This window comes from Myotis lucifugus, unplaced genomic scaffold (genome assembly GCF_000147115.1).
Source record: "Myotis lucifugus unplaced genomic scaffold, Myoluc2.0 scaffold_838, whole genome shotgun sequence".
NCBI lineage: Eukaryota > Metazoa > Chordata > Mammalia > Chiroptera > Vespertilionidae > Myotis > Myotis lucifugus.
The window spans coordinates 75,674-91,431 of NW_005871886.1; the positions used below are offsets into that span (position 1 = coordinate 75,674).

The window sequence follows — 15,758 nt, forward strand, 5'->3', positions numbered from 1 at the left end:
GCAGGGTAATTGGGGGGTGGGAGATAGAAAAATTTTCAGGCATTACACCCCCAACTGCTTTGGAGGCCAAGTTCCCCTTCCAGCCTGGCCACAGTCTCTCACCCAGGGCTTCCTGTTGGGGTGTCCTAGGCCCCACCCCAGAGCTGGGCACTTCCCTCCCTGACACAGGGACCTGGACCTGCTCTGTCCTGCCAGAGGCAAACATGGTGCCCCTGCTGCTGCTGCCCCTGCTGTGGGGGGGTGAGTGGCTGAGGGATAGGTGCGGGGCAGGAGGGGGAGGGGCAAGGACTGCATCTGAGCTTCAGTCTCCCTCCCCCAGGGTCCCTGCAGCAGCATCCAGGCTATGAGCTCCGAGTGCAGGAATGGGTGACGGTGCAGGAGGGTCTGTGTGTCCACGTGCCCTGCTCCTTCTCCTACCCGTGGAGTCCGTGGTCTTCCTATAGCAACCTCTACACCTACTGGTACCGGGACGGGGACAACACAAACCGTGATGCTCCTGTGGCCTCGAACGACCCAGACAAAGCAGTGAAGACAGAGACCCAAGGCCGCTTCCTCCTCACGAACCCCAGGACCAACAACTGTTCCCTGAGCATCAGAGACGCCAGGAGGAGCGACTCAGGACGCTACTTCCTCCGAGTGGAGATGGGGAATTTCCAAGGATATAAGTTCCATGGATATACTTACCCAGATAAGATGCTGGATTTGCAGGTGACAGGTACGGCAGGGGCCCCGTAAAGGACCCAGGGACAGGGGACCCGTCTTAGAGCGGGAACAGGACACTGGACACTCCCTGATCCAGGCCGTGGGCCCTGGGTGGTGGGAAGGGACACAGGGCCTGGGTGAGCTCAGTCCGAGGCAGGGCCTCTCTCAGGGTCCCGCTCTGAGTCCCCACCCCTGGAGCCCAGGCACCTGCCTTTCTCCCCTGCAGCCCTGACAGAGAAACCCCACATCCGTGTACGGGAGCCCCTGGAGTCCGGCCGCCCCACACAGCTGGCCTGCAGCCTGCCAGGGGCCTGCGAAGGGGGACGGCCTCTCACCTTCTCCTGGGCGGGAGCCGCTGTGGACTCGCTGAACCCCCAGACCCTCCGCTCCTCGGTGCTCACCTTCACCCCGAGGCCCCGGGACCATGGCACCAACCTCACCTGTCAGGTGAAACGAGAAGGGTCCCAGTGGACCACACAGAGAACCATCCAGCTCAATGTCTCCTGTGAGTGTTGGAGGGGTGACTGGGTCCCTAGTGGTAGTGGGAGCGACATATGTGTGTGTGTGTGTGTGTGTGTGTGTGTGTGTGTGTGTGTGCGTGCTGGAGGCTGATCTAACCTGAGAATACTCACCCATGGATCTGCGTGTAGGTGGGGAGGGACCAGAAGGACAGCTCTCCCCCCTTCCCCGTTCCCATCGCCCCTCCTTGTATTGGGGTGACTTCCATCTGAAGTGGAGTCCTGTCTTTCTCTCCCAGATGCCCCAGGGAACCTCACCATAGGCGTCTCCTTCAGAAACGACACAGGTAGGAAAGAACCCCTCCTGTCTGGGCTGGGACCTGCCCCGGGGCCCTGGTGGGGCAGATGGGTGAGCAGGAGTTTGAATGGGATGAGACATGGGAAGGGCAAGGATGAAAGGCATCACCCCAGTCCCTCACCTCTGGTGGGTGGGTGCCTGCATCTGTGTTCCACTCATCTCTCTCTCTCTCTCTCTCTCTCTCTCTCTCTCTCTCTCTCTCTCTCCAACCCTCCACCCCCTATAACCGTTCTCCCCAAAGCCTTTAAGAATCTGCAAACCACATCCCTTTCCATCCTGGAGGGAGAGGCCCTGAGGCTGCGCTGTGAGGCTGACAGCAACCCCCCTGCCAGGCTGAGCTGGTTCCGGGGGTCCCCAGGCCTGAACGCCACCCCCATCTCCAGCACCGCGATCCTGGAGCTGCCTCGCGTGGGGCCTGCACAGGAAGGAGAGTTCACCTGCCAAGCTCGGCACCCACTGGGCTCCCACAGGGTCTCTCTCAGCCTCTCCATGGCCTGTGAGTGGGGAGACCCCCGGGGGGCAGGACAGCTGGGTTCTGGGGAGTTTAGAGGCACCGCCGACCCTTCCCCTCGCCCCCCACAGACCCCCCGCAGCTGCTGGGACCCTCCTGCTCCTGGGGGGACCAGGGTCTGCACTGCAGCTGCTTCTCCAGAGCCCAGCCGGCCCCTCCCTGCGCTGGCGGCGCTGGCGGCTGGGGGCGGGGCTGCTGGAGGGGAACCATGGCAGCTCAGAGGGCCCTGGACCACAGCTCCCTGAGCCTCAAGGAGGGGCTCAGCCCTGACCTCAGACTCAGCTGTGAGGCCTGGAATGTGCACGGGGCCCAGAGCGTCTCTGTCCTGCTGCTGCCAAGTCAGGGCCTGCTGGGGGCAGAGGCCACGGAGGAAGGAGTGGGTGAGAGAGAAGGTGGGGCTGAGGGTGGGGACTGCGTGGGGACAGGGGTGATTGCTAGGACAGGGCCATGCATCTCTTTTTTTTCCCTCCAAAATATTTTTGTTGATTTCAGAAAGGGAGAGGGAGAGAGAGATAGAAACATCAAAGATGAGAGAGAATCATTGATGGCCTGCCTCCCACACGCCCCCTACAGGGAGTAGATGGAGCCTGCAGTCTGGGCATGTGCCCTTGACCAGGGATGGAACCAGAATCTCCTGGTTCACAGGTGGATGCTCATCCACTGAGCTAAGTTGGGCTCTGGCTGAACAGACGGACAGGGGGTGCTGGGAGGAGGGGGAAGAGGAGAGACAGAGGCCCGGGCGTGGGTGTCTCACCCTCCTCTCCTCTGCAGGGAAGGCCGTGCCCCAGGCAGGAGCGGTTCCTGTGGCTCTCGGAGGTGCTGGTGCCGTGGCCCTGCTGTCCCTCTGCGTGTGTCTCATCTTCTTTTGCATGTGAGCCTCCGGGGCAGGGAGCCGGGTCCTAGGGGTTTGGAAGAGGTCACCACGATCAAGTTTGAAAACTTTTTATTAGTCTGAAAGAGGAGAGAGAGAGAGAGAGAGAGAGAAAGAGAGAGAGAGAGAGAGAGAGAGAGAGAGAGAGAGACTCCACATCCCTGCATTGTCCTCATGCCTCCATTCTCCCCCAGCCCCAGGCATCCAGTATGTCCTGTTTCTCTAGATTTTCCCATTCTGACATTTCATAGAAATGCCATGATATAATACATGTTTACTGTGACTGACTTCTTTCCTGTAGCCTGAGATTTTCAAGGTTCATGTGTCAGGACTGCATTGCTTTTTATTTACAAATAATATTCCATGGTATGGATGGGGCATATTGATTTGTCCGTTCCTTCACTGACGGACATTGGGTTGCTTGGGCTTTTTGGCTGCCATGAATCACACCGATGATGGCTCGTGCACAAGTCTGCGTGTGAGAGGGGCCTCGGTGATGAACATTCAGTCCTGGCCAAACCCCTGGGCATCCCTGGGGGACGGGACCCTCACCTGCATGTCAGGAGGGTCTCTGAGTCTGGCCTCAGGGCCTAGATGCCTCCGTTGTCCATCAGGGAGTGGGGGCAGCTGCCCACCTGTGCCTGAGCCATTCTGGCTGCTGACTTCTTCCCTTAGAGTGAAAGCCCGCAGGAGGCAAGCAGCCGGGAGACCAAAGGTCAGGAATGATGAAGAGCCTGTCATGGCCACAGTCACCTGGGTGAGTGACGTGGGTGTCTTCTCATGCTGTGTAGGGGGGCTGGGCATGTCCATTAAGGAGTCCACACTGAGCTCGTCAGCAGTTCCTCAAACCCACGCCTCTGTGGTCAGATGGATAGACAGCCGGAAGTTGACTTCCCTTTCATTTCCCGGAACCCATGGTCAGCCTCCTGCCCCAGCCACACTGACCACTGAGCCCACCTCACCTCTCTGTTAGGCACAGCCTGCCAGAACCGTCTCCCCCAAACTATTACTTCCTTCCCATTGTGGGCATTCACTTCACCTCCCTTTACCGCAGATTCTCTATCTGTAAATGGGGATAATGAGAGTATCAGGCTTACTGGGTTTCTGAGGGAATGAAATATGATCAGTAGGCCCTTGATATGTCTAGTCAACATCTGCAATAGTCTCAAAAAATAAAAAAAAATTAAAAAGAAAAGAACAGCAGGCTTCAGTAGGAAGGAGGATGGTCTTTGAGATGAAAGTCCACCATTCTCCTAGGCCCCAGCACCTGAATAAGTCTCTTTCTTTTTGCACCAAAAGAACAAAACCCCCAAAAACAAACAAAAGAAAATTTTTAAAATGAATGAGCGAATAGTCGACTCCATGAGAAGTGTCTGTGCAGTAAGAAGATGAATGAAAAAACTGTCCCCTCAGCCCCACTTTTCTTTGGGACCATGTCTGCCTCATGCCTCTCGGACGCCCTTCTCTCCCCTTCACTCAGGGCTCCCAGAAAAACCTCCCGCCGGACGGGCCCCCAGACCAAGCGCCACCTGCCGAGAAGGGCCCTCTCTCGGGGGAGCAGCAGGAGCTCTACTACGCCAACCTCACCTTTGAGGGGCTGAAGTCACGGGAGCCTCGGGACCAGGAGGCCACCAGCACCCACGAGTACTCAGTGGTCAAACGCAGAGGCCAATGAGGACTTGCTCAGAGCTGGGTACTGGCCAGAGGCATCACAGCCCCTGGGGTGGGGGTGGGGGGAGAATGGGAAGGGGGCAGGGAGAAGTCTAGGACTCATTGTTGAAGCATGAGGAGACCTTGCGGCCTGATTAACATTAATGGCTCAGATGAGCAGCCCCAGGCAGAGCAGGAAGAAGACAGGCGATGGGGTTTGAGAGACTGAGAGACGGGATGGGCCGGCTCTCACGTCCACCTGCACCTGTGCTTCAGATGAGCTGCTCTGTGACGCTGTCTCTCACCCTCCCGCGCCCTCCAGAACAGCACTTCCTGGCTCCTGGCACATGGTCTAAGGTCTGGGTTTTCTAATAAATCCCGTCTTCTCATCGTTCTCTGGGTGGCTGTCTCCCGGATCGCACCCCGTCTGAAGCGCAATGACAAATTACACAGACCACAATGTAGACCCTGGGTAGGATTCTCCTTCTCCAGGCATCGTTACTGTGGCCTGTAGCAGGTGGGTCACTACAATCCCATCAAGGACTGAGGGAATTCAGAACCCGGTTTCTGGTCCTATTGCGTCTCATCTATTTTCAGTCCTAACCACAAGATGGCGATGTTTACGGGGCCTCTCCTTCTTGGAAAGACTTCGTTTCTGGCCCCATGAGATTCTTCCTCTTCTTCTTCTTCCACATTTTTATTCATTTCAGAGAGGAAGGGAGAGGGGAGAGAGAGATAGAAACATAGATGATGAGAGCAAATCATTGATTGGCTGCCTCCTGCACGGCCCCTACTGGGGACTGAGACCGCAACCGGGAATATGCCCTTGATGGGTATCAAACCCAGGACCCTTCAGTCTGCAATCCGACGCTCTATCCGCTGAGCCAAACTGGCTAGGGCCCGATGAGATTCTTGAATGTTCTACTTAGCTTCTCTGTGACTGCTCAGATTCAGCAGTCTATTTGAATAAAAACGTGGCTCCAAATACTTGTCTCATCGCTGTTGACTTCCTGCTTCTTCCTTCTTCTCTGTGCAAATTTTCTTTTTGTTGACTCCAAACATTAAAAAAAAAAATCTAATCCAGCTTTCCTAGTTCATTTGTTTTTTGTTTTTCTCTTAAGGACAACTGTCTCCATGCTGTGGTCCACTAAGGCCACAGGATCCTTTCCTCAATCTGAACATTTAACCTTTATGTAGAATAAATTAAAACATAGAATTTATTTGTGTGACCTACCAGCTCCAAATACAGTATCTCAACCCAACTTCTGATACTTCATTTCTCCATTTGAGCTGAAGAAGTGGACTCGGCACAGTGCCAGGCACAGAAAAGGCTCACCGATTATGTTTTGAGTAGTCCAGAGCTCCGTGACAGTACAAGGAAGGGTTTAAAAGCAAAATGATGGGGAGGAAGTAAGGGAAGGGCAGGATTCTGACAGGTTTTCTGGAGGGGGTGAGAGTAGAGTCAGCCCTGGGCATCCAGGAGCAAGGGGCACAGTGACCTCTCAGAAGTGCATTGTGTCTCTGAAGCCGTCTCCTCTTCCCTAGGATGAGGGAGGTTCCAGGGGGAGACTGAGGAGTTTGGCTGGACCTCTGTCCTGTAGGACAGAATGTCACCAGCCTCACTCCCCGGCCTTACCTCCACATGAGACAGGGCAAGACTCGGCCTCCAGGGGGCGATCCATAGACGTGCGGAGCTCCTCACAAGAGGGGTGGCGCTGTCCGTGGTTCTGGAGCACACCTGGGCTCAGCTCTGCAAAGGACCCCACTCAAAAGCCCGAGGTCCCCAGCCTTAGGCCAGCAGGACATCTAAGTCCAAGGGGCTTTGGAAAGGCTGGGTTCCTCTTGGGAAGGAAAAGTCAGGAGAAGCGGTTGGAGTTGGCTGGGCTCATCTCTGAGCTTTTCCTCTCACCCCTCTGGTTGTCTTATTCTTTTGAACTTGTGCCAGCAAAATGCTGAGATTCCACTTAGCATTTGCCACCGAAATGTTTCAAAAGAGGAAGTTCCCCGTGAATTGCTACATGTTTTAGGGGATCTACCAAACTTGTCAGGCCACCACTAGGAACTAAAATCTCAGGGTGATGTACAGAGAGGGTAGTTTTGGGGGAGGTTAGGCCAGTTAAGGAGAAGCAGGGGCCTGGGGAGGAAGCCGGGCATGAAGAGGAAGAATGGGCCCTCACTGGTTTGGCTCAGTGGATAGAGCATTGTCCTGCGGACTGAAGGGTCCCAGGTCCGATTCCAGTCAAGGGCATGTGCCCGGGGTGCAGGCTCAGTTCCCGGTGGGGGGTGTACAGGAGGCAGCCAATCGATGATTCTCTCTCATCATTGATGTTTCTATCTCTCTCTCCCTCTCCCTTCCTCTCTGAAATCAATAAAAATATATTTTTTAAAAAAGAGGAAGAATGGGCAGACACTGGCAATAACAAGAAGAAATATTGATCATGTGCATTTATTGCCCAGAGGCTGGAAAGACTGTTGGCTGTTTGCATGTTTTATCACGGGCACCAGCAACATAGGAATTCACCTTCCACAATAAACTCTGTCTGTGGGGAGGCGAAGCTTTTGAAACATTCATAAACACATTTGAGCATTTGCCTTGGGTGTGCGCTGTGCTAGGAGCAGGAGATTAAAAATGAACTGAGCAGCTCTGGTCTGGCTAAGTTGATTGGCACATCATCCCCTGTACCAAAAGGTTGTGGGTTTGATCCCCAATTAGTGAACCTACCTAAGTTTTGGGTTTGATAACCCAGTTGGGTCATGTACGGCAGGTAACCAGTTGATGTTTCTCTCTCAGATTAATCTCTCTCTGTCTCTCTCTCTCTGTCTCTCTCTCTCTCTCTCTCTCTCTCTCTCTCCTCTCTAAAAATCAATGTAGAATCTAAAGAACAAAATAACTGATGAACAGAATAGGATCAGAGGAATGGATAAATGGAGCAAAATGAGGGTAGGAGGGGAGGGAGGATGTGAAGAGAGCAACCAAGGAATATATATGTACATATATGCCCAGCCCATGGACACAGAAAATAATGTGGTGAAGGCCTAGGGGATGGGTGGAGGGTGGAGGGAGGCAAGGGGGGGGTGGGGTACATCTGGAATAGAGTCAACAATAAAAACATAAAAAATAAAAAGCATATCCTTGGGTGAAGATTTAAAAAAAGTGAACGAAACAGATTTGACTTGACAGAGCCTTCAGGGTTAACCAGGACATGCATTTAATGTTCTGTAATGTTACAAATGATTGGACCATATTGAGGGCTTACTAATCACCCAGCATGAGTGACACTCATTATCCCCATTTACAGATGGGGAAACTGAGGTGAGGAGAGGTGAAGTACCATGTCCACAAAGGGTAGATAGTAATTGTTTGGGACTGATACTCCCATACTCTCATGCCAGGTGTTTTAGTTGTCTGAATAGAACTGAGTCATACTCAAGGTTACAGGCTTCCTGTGTGATATCTACTAAGCACACATGGGGCTCTTTAAAAACTTGCAAAGGTCCGGAACACCATATTTGGGAGACAAAGGGACTAGGGGGGATATAAAGGGAGAAGTTCCTCCATGTTGCTTTTCTCAGATTTCAGAAGCAGTCTGGGCCTGCTAGCATAATAAAAGACTCCATATTAATTGGCTGACTAAGGCATCTTTCGTTAGGCTCGCTAATTTACAATATAACACTGTCTTCTCTGCTTAGGGAGTAAAACTGTCTTTTTTTCCTTCCCCCCTTTGCCCTCCCTTCCTGCATGCTCTCAGTAGGAAGGTTTTTAACCAATTTCTCTCAAGTGTCTTTGGCTGGAGAAGATAATGGCTTGTTAGTTACAAGCTGCAAACTGCCCATACTGTCTGGCCTCCTTTAACTTTCCCGTCATTGTTTCCCTATTCATCCTGCCCTGGGACCCTGTACCATGTTTGGTGATGCAGTACCTGGTCAGCTTTGGGTATGAACCCCAAACTGTTGGCAAGATCCCTTGGGGGGCCCTAAAATGGGACAAGGGAGGGATTGGCGGTCAGGAGGTGCTGGGAGAACGAACAGATAAAAGTGAGGCCAGATGACCCCAGAGAAATGATAAGAAACTATTTCATGAACCAAATTCCAAGTCAGGAGGGTGGCCTCTCCCTGGGGAGGCTCTGAAGCGTTCCAGGATGGAAAATGACACCAACAAGCTGTTACCCTGTCCACTGTGCCTGCTCACCCCTGGCTTCAGGAGCACTTGCCAGCAGGACCTTCCTGTTCAAAAAGAGACCAGTCAGTGCTGGGCGCACGTCTGTGACGGAACCTCTCTTGGTTGATGTCTATGTGCTGATTTATTTACTGCAACAACCAGCTTTGAGTACAATGCATGCCCTCTGTACAGAGGGACACTGAGCAACAGAGACATGAAGTGAATCACCACGTGATGACACTGCCTTGACGGCGGTCGCCAACCTTTCGGACCTCATGGATCACCAGTGGTCCACTGACCAGTGTTTGGGGCTGCTGCCTTGGGATGTGCTGAAGCCTGCGTTTGAGGCCCCATCTCTGTAAACCCGTCACCTGTCTTCTTTCTGCGCTGCTCATATAGTAGTTAACCTTAATTGTGCCACAAGGTCTCCTCATGCTTCAGCAATGAGTCCCTGATTTCTTCCCCCCAGAGGGGCTGGGATGCCTCTGGGCAGGACGGAGCTCTGAGCGAGTCCTCATGTGCTTTTCTCCTAGATCTCTGAGTACTCATTGATGCTGCTGGTGGCCTCCGGGTCCTCAGGTTCCTGTGGCTTCATCCCATGGAAGCTGAGGTTGCCGTAGTAGACCTCCCAGTGTTCCTCTGACAGAGGGGGACCCTCTGTGGGCAGCGCTTGGTTTGGGGGCTTGTCTAGCCCAAGTTTTCGCTTGGAACCCTGAGTGAAGGAGAGTAGGGAGTCAGAGAAGAATAAGACAGCATGGTCCCGAGGGGAAGTTGGGCTGAAGGAACAGTTTTCCAGTCATCCTCTTATTCCACACACCTGTCTTATCAACTCAGCTATTTGCCCCTTCAGTTAAAATTCTGTAATACTACAACTGATTAGACCATATGGAGGGCCTACTAATCACATTTCATCCTCACAGACACCCAGTAAGGATGATACTCTTATCCCCACTTACAGATGGGGAAACCGAGGTGAAGGGAGGTGAAGTAACATGCCCACAATGGATAGAAAGTAATAGTTTTGGGGAGCTGGTTCTGGCAGCCTGGGCCTATCAGAGTGGTGAGGTGGGCTCAATGATCAGCAGGCCTGAGGCAGGAGGCTGACCATGGGCTTTGGGAGACGAAGGAGGGGAGTCAACTCCCAGTTGCCTGTCCAGCTGACCACAGAGGAGCGGGTGTGGGGAACTGCTCAGAAGCTCAGTGTGGACTCCTTGAATGGACATTCCCAGGCCCCCCTAACCCGCATGAGAGACACCCCGTCACTCACCCAGGTGACTGTGCCCATGACAGGCTCTTCATCATTCGTGACCTTTGGTCTCCCGGCTGCTTGCCTCCTGTGGGGACAACAGAGGCATCCAGGCCCTGAGGCCGGACTCGGAGACCCTCCTGACATGCAGGTGAGGATCCCATCCCCCTGGATGTCCAGGGGTTTGGCCAGGACTGAATGTTCATCACCGAGGCCCCTCACACAGAGAGACTTGTGCACGAGCCATCATCAGAGTGATTCATGGCAGCCAAAAAGTCCAAGCAACCCAATGTCCAATGAATGAATAGACAAATACAATGTGCCCCATCCATACCATGGAATATATTTGTAAATAAAAAGCAATGCAGTGCTGACTCATGAACCTTGAAAATCTCAGGCTACATGAAAGAAGTCAGTCATAAAAAACATGTATGTTATAATTGCATTTATATGGAAGATCAGAATGGGAAAATCTGGCGAAACAAGAAATAGTGGTTGCCTGGGGCTGGGGGGGATGGAGGCGGATGGCAATGAATGGATATGGAGTTTCTATTTTATTTTATTTTATTTTGTTAATCCTCACCTGAGGATATTTTTTCCATTGATTTTCAGAGAAAATAGAAGTGAGGGAGGGATGGGAGGGGGTGGAAAAGAGAAACAGAGAGAAAGAGAGAAACACTGATGTGAGAGAGACACATGAATTGGTTGCCTCCCGCACGTGCCCCGACCACAGCCAGGGATCAAACCTGCAACCCAGGGAATCCTTCGGTCACAGTCTGGCACTCTAACCACTGAGCAATGCCTGCCAGGGCTAGTGTTTCTATGTCTTCATTTGGGGCCAATGAAAAAACATTTTTAAATTGTGGTGTTGGGTGTACAGCTCTGTGACTGCACTAGGGTCACTGAACTGTGCACTTTAAATACAGGGAAATGTTACCTTGAAAAAGCGGCTACTCCCTCTCCCCTCTGGTTGTACTAAGCTCTGTTTTTCTGAAATTCAGCGTCATCTCAGGGCGATCCCTACCACGCAGCTCCCTGCGCCTCCCTGCCCCAGAGGCTCACCTGCAAAAGGAGAGGAGACACAAGCACAGGGACAGCAGGGCCAGGGCTCCAGCACCTCCGAGAGCCGCAGGAACCACTCCCGCCTGGAAAACCGCCTTCCCTGCAGAGGGGAGGGGCGTGAGACACCCACTCGCGGGACTCGGTCTCTCCTCTTCCCCCTCCTCCCAGAACCCGCTGTCGGTTCAGTCAGGCAGGAGATGCAGGCCCTGTCCTAGCAATCTCCCCTGTCCAGGCCACAACCCCCCTCCCCCAGCCCCACCCTCTCTCTGACCCACTCCTTTCTCCGTGGCCTCTGTCCCCAGCAGGCCCTGACCTGGCAGCAGCAGGACAGAGGCGCTCTGGGCCCCGTGCACATTCCAGGCCTCGCAGCTGAGTCTGAGGTCATGACTGAGCCCCTCACTGAGACTCAGGGAGCTGTTGGTCCAGGGCCCCTCTGAGCTGGAGGTGACCACGTGGGAGGCGTTGCCATGGTTCCCCTCCAGCAGCCCCGCCCCCAGCCACCAGCGCAGGGAGGGGGCCGGCTGGGCCCTGGAGGAGCAGCTGCAGTGCTGACCCTGGTCCTCCCAGGAGCAGGAGGGTCCCAGCAGCTGCGGGGGGTCTGTGGGGAGCGAGGAGAAGGGTCAGCGGAGCCTCTAACCTCCCCAGAACCCAGCTGTCCTGCCCCCTGGGGTCTCCCCACTCACAGACCACGGAGAGGCTGAGAGAGACGCTGTGGGAGCCCAGCGGGTGCCGAGCTTGGCAGGTGAACTCTCCTTCCTGTGCAGGCCCCACGCGAGGCAGCTCCAGGATCGCGGTGCTGGAGAGGGGGGTGGCGTTCAGGCCTGGGGACCCCCGGAACCAGCTCAGCTCGGCAGAGGGGTAGCTGTCAGCCACACAGAGCAGCCTCAAGGCCTCTCCTTCCAGGATGGAAAGGGAAGTGGCCTGCAGAATCTTGAGGTCTTTGGGTAGAGAAATGAAGACAAGGAGAGGGAGCGGAAGACGAGTAAGGGGAGGGGAAGGGGGGACTCTGGTACAGGCACCCACCAACAGGATGTAAGCGAGGAAGCGTGATAATTTTAGTCCCTGCCCTTCTCAACTCTGATCCCATTCAAACTCAGATTCCCCCCTCTCCTCCACTATGGTCCGGAGGGGCAGGTCCCAGCCCAGAGAGGCGCAGTTCTTTCCTATCTGTGATATTTCTTTTAAAAAATATGTTTTTATTGATTTTTAGAGAGAGAGAGAGAGATGAAGGGAGAGGGATAGAGGGATGGAAAGATGGATGAGAAACATTATCAATAGGCTGCCTCCTGCACGCCCCCGACTAAGGATAGAGCCGGCCACCCAGGCATGTGCCCTGACTCAGATTCTAACCTGTGACCTCTTGGTTCCTGGGTTGAAGCTCAACTTCTGAGCCACACTGGCCAGGCCTAGCTGTGGCGTTTCTGAAGGTGATGCCTATGGTGAGGTTCTGTGGGGCATCTGGGATAGAAAAATATGGCCCCAGTTCAGAAGGGAGGAGTGGGATGGACAACACCCCTAATGCCAAGGAGGGAACTGGGAAGGGGGGAGAGCTGTCCTTCTGGCCCCCTCCCCACCTACAGGCAGATCCATGCATGAGTGTTCTCAGAATACCTCATCCTCTTGCACACACACACACACACACACACACACACACTCGCCAATGCCATTACCAACACAGACCCAGCCACCCCTCCAATACTCACAGGAGATATTGAGCTGGATGGTTCTCTGTGTGGTCCACTGGGACCCTTCCCGTTTCACCTGACAGGTGAGGTTGGTGCCATGGTCCCCGGGCCTCGGGGTGAAGGTGAGCACTGAGGAGCTGAGGTTCTGGGGGTCCAGTGAGTCCATAGCGGCTCCCTCCCAGGAGAAGGTGAGAGGTCGTCCTCCTTCACAGGCCCCTGGCAGGATGCAGGCCAGCTGTGTGGGGTGGCCGGACTCCAAGGGCTCCCTTATCCGGATGTGGGGTTTTTCTGTCAGGGCTACAGGGGATTAAGGCAGGTGCCTGGGCTCCAGGAAGTGGGTACCTGAGAGAGGCCCTGCCTCGGGGCCAGAGCTCACCCAGGCCGTGTCTCTTCCCACCGCCCAGGGTCCAAGGCCTGGATCAGGGAGTGTCCAGAGTCCTGTTCATGTTCCAAGACCGAGTTCCACATCTCAGACTTCTCTCCAGGGCCCCTGCCTTACCTGTCACCTGCAAATTCAGCATCTTGTCTTGGTAACTATATTTCACACTTCCTCTCTCCATTCGGAAGGTGTATATTCCTGTGTCACTCCTCCTGGCGTCTTTGATGTGCAGGGAACAGTTGTTCCAGGCGTCCGGGAGGAGGAGTCGGCCTTGGGTCTCCCTCTTTGCTGGTTTATTTGGGTCGTTCGAGGCCACAAGTTCATTGTACTGCATGTTGTCCTCTTTCCAGTACCAGTAGGTGTAGAGTTCACTAGAGGAAGACCAGGAACTCCAGGGGTAGGAGAAGGAGCAGGGCACGTGGACACACAGACCCTCTTGCACCACCACAGATTCCTGTACTCGGAGCTCAAAGCCTGGCTGCTCCTCCAGAGATTCTGGGAGGGGGACACAGAGGCTCAGAGGCAGCCCTATCTCTCTCCCACTTCCCCACCCCCCCTCCCTGGGCCCACTCACTCCCCCACAGCAGGAGCAGCAGCAGCAGGGGCACCATGTCTGTCTCTCTCAGCACAGAGCAGGTCCGGGTCCCTGTGTCAGGGAGCAAAGTGCCAGCTCTGGGGTGGAGCTGAGGATGCCCCAACAGGAAGCCCAGGGGGAGAGACTGTGGATAGTCCTGAAAGGGGAACTTGGCCTCCACAGTAGTTGGGGGTTGTGGTGACTGAGAAATCTTCCTATTTCCCCTCCCCCGTCCTGACCCTGCACGTAAATATACTGACGCCCCAGAGGTTGAAAGGCCTATCCAGATGTGAATCTGAAAGTGACCCCCTTACAGATGAGGTGTAAGTCGAGAGGGTGGTCCCCCAGGGGGCCACCGTGGTCATCACTGGTCCTGGTGACTCAGGGGATCCACCCTCCAGCTGAAACCATTGTGTAAAAGGGTAATTTTAAAATTTCTTCACATCACTCAAATGCTGGAAAGAAGGAATTTAGACTCAACTCTCATGGAGGGTGGAACCCAGGGGAAAAGCTGACGCCTTTTGGGGCACATGGGAAGCACACATGTGGGTCTCCCAGGGTCTGAGGGACAGCGACAGCGCACAGGCCCCGTCAGAACGGGATGTGTGAAGGCAGATCGCACCCCTTCAGGGGGAGCCTCAGAGGTTGGACCTCCTCATGACAGCAAATTCGCCACCTTACAGTCTCTTTTCAAAGCCCAGCAGGGGCTCGAGCGATGTGTGGACATAACCTGCAATCCTACTGCTCTTTTATGAAAGAAAGAAACGTGATCAATGTTTTTCCAAATATGACAATGATGTGAAACACTTCAGACATTCCCAGTCACAAATTGTGTAATTGAAATAAGTTCCTTAAACTGTACAGAAGAAAAAGAAATTTCTCTCAACCATGCTGAGGACACACAGAATTCTCTTTCTATTCTCTATACTATATACATATACTATTATAACAATTAATAATGTTTCTTAGTATGATATTAACACATGTTAGTACATGACAGGATTATTGTCCTATAAAGAGTCCATCAAAGAGTATCAGTCAAAAAAATGTGGGGAGCGTGTTATGCAGGTGTTGTAGAAAGGTATGCCATACTGCTAATAAAAAAGGTCTGTAATTTTTTGGAATTGTCTTATTTTTGGTTTTCAGAATTGTAGCTTTTGTGACATGATGTGTGTTCTCATTTCAGAAAAATTCATGTGTGCCACTTTGTGTATTAGTTTTGAAACAGTGATCTCAACATTTGTACAAATATCAAGCTCCACAAAACCAGGTCTTTCCCTGCCTCAGGTGCAGATTAACAAGAGGTAACTAGCGCCACCCACCCGTGTATTACAATGAACACCCACCGAGACTCCTCACGTATTACAATGAAGATTGTCCAGTGCAAACAGAGGACTAAAGAAAGCACGATTTCCATGGCTGTGCCCCACAATTCCTATCACTGAACCATGTAGCAAATCTCAAGCTGGGATACAAAAAGGACAAGAAATAAATGTTGACAAGAATGTTCAGAAAGGGGAACCCCCTTGCACTGTGGGAATGTAAATTGGGGCAGCCACTACGTACTAGTAAATCAGTCTGGCAGTTCCTCAAAAATTATAAATAGAGCTGCCACAGGACCCAGCAACACCCCTTCTGGGTAATTATTTGGGAGAAATGAAAACACGAACTTGAAGAGACGTATGTACGCCCATGTTCACTTTGGCATCTTCTGCAATAGCCAAGATGTGGCAGCATCCTCAGTGCCCATCCATAAATGAGTGGGTGAAGAAAAGGTACATGTACAATGGAATATTATTCTGTCATAAAAAAGGAAAGCCTGTCATTTGCTACAACATGAATGACCATGAAGGCATTATAAGACAGAGAAAGACAAATACCATATGATCTCACTTATGTGTGGAAAGTTTGAAAAAAATCAAACTCATAGATACAAAGAATATTCTGGTGGCTGCCAGAGGCAGAGGGGGTTGGGGTAGGAAAAGGTCAACATTTTCAGTTATAAAATAGTTAATTCATGAGGACATAATATGCAGCATGGTGACTGTAGCTAATAATAGCATGTGTTGATATTATGAACTATAGTAATATAGTTAATAATAC

At 52.8% G+C, this 15,758-nt stretch overlaps 2 protein-coding genes across 2 annotated transcripts; one reads left to right on the plus strand and one right to left on the minus strand.

The window, feature by feature from the left end:
* Positions 1-203: 203 nt before the first annotated feature.
* LOC102420211 (sialic acid-binding Ig-like lectin 5) lies at positions 204-4,575 on the plus strand. Its single transcript, XM_023747304.1, has 9 exons — positions 204-240; positions 320-715; positions 929-1,207; positions 1,460-1,507; positions 1,760-2,014; positions 2,101-2,384; positions 2,818-2,900; positions 3,576-3,657; positions 4,381-4,575. Exons 1-9 carry the CDS (start codon positions 204-206, stop codon positions 4,573-4,575), a joined length of 1,659 nt encoding a protein of 552 aa, XP_023603072.1.
* A 4,663-nt stretch (positions 4,576-9,238) lies between these two features.
* LOC102420521 (sialic acid-binding Ig-like lectin 5) lies at positions 9,239-13,692 on the minus strand. Its single transcript, XM_006106496.3, has 9 exons — positions 13,656-13,692; positions 13,202-13,576; positions 12,721-12,999; positions 12,413-12,475; positions 11,701-11,955; positions 11,331-11,615; positions 11,018-11,117; positions 9,977-10,043; positions 9,239-9,421 (listed from the first exon to the last, which is right to left on the minus strand). Exons 1-9 carry the CDS (start codon positions 13,690-13,692, stop codon positions 9,239-9,241), a joined length of 1,644 nt encoding a protein of 547 aa, XP_006106558.1.
* Between the last annotated feature and the right edge of the window lie 2,066 nt (positions 13,693-15,758).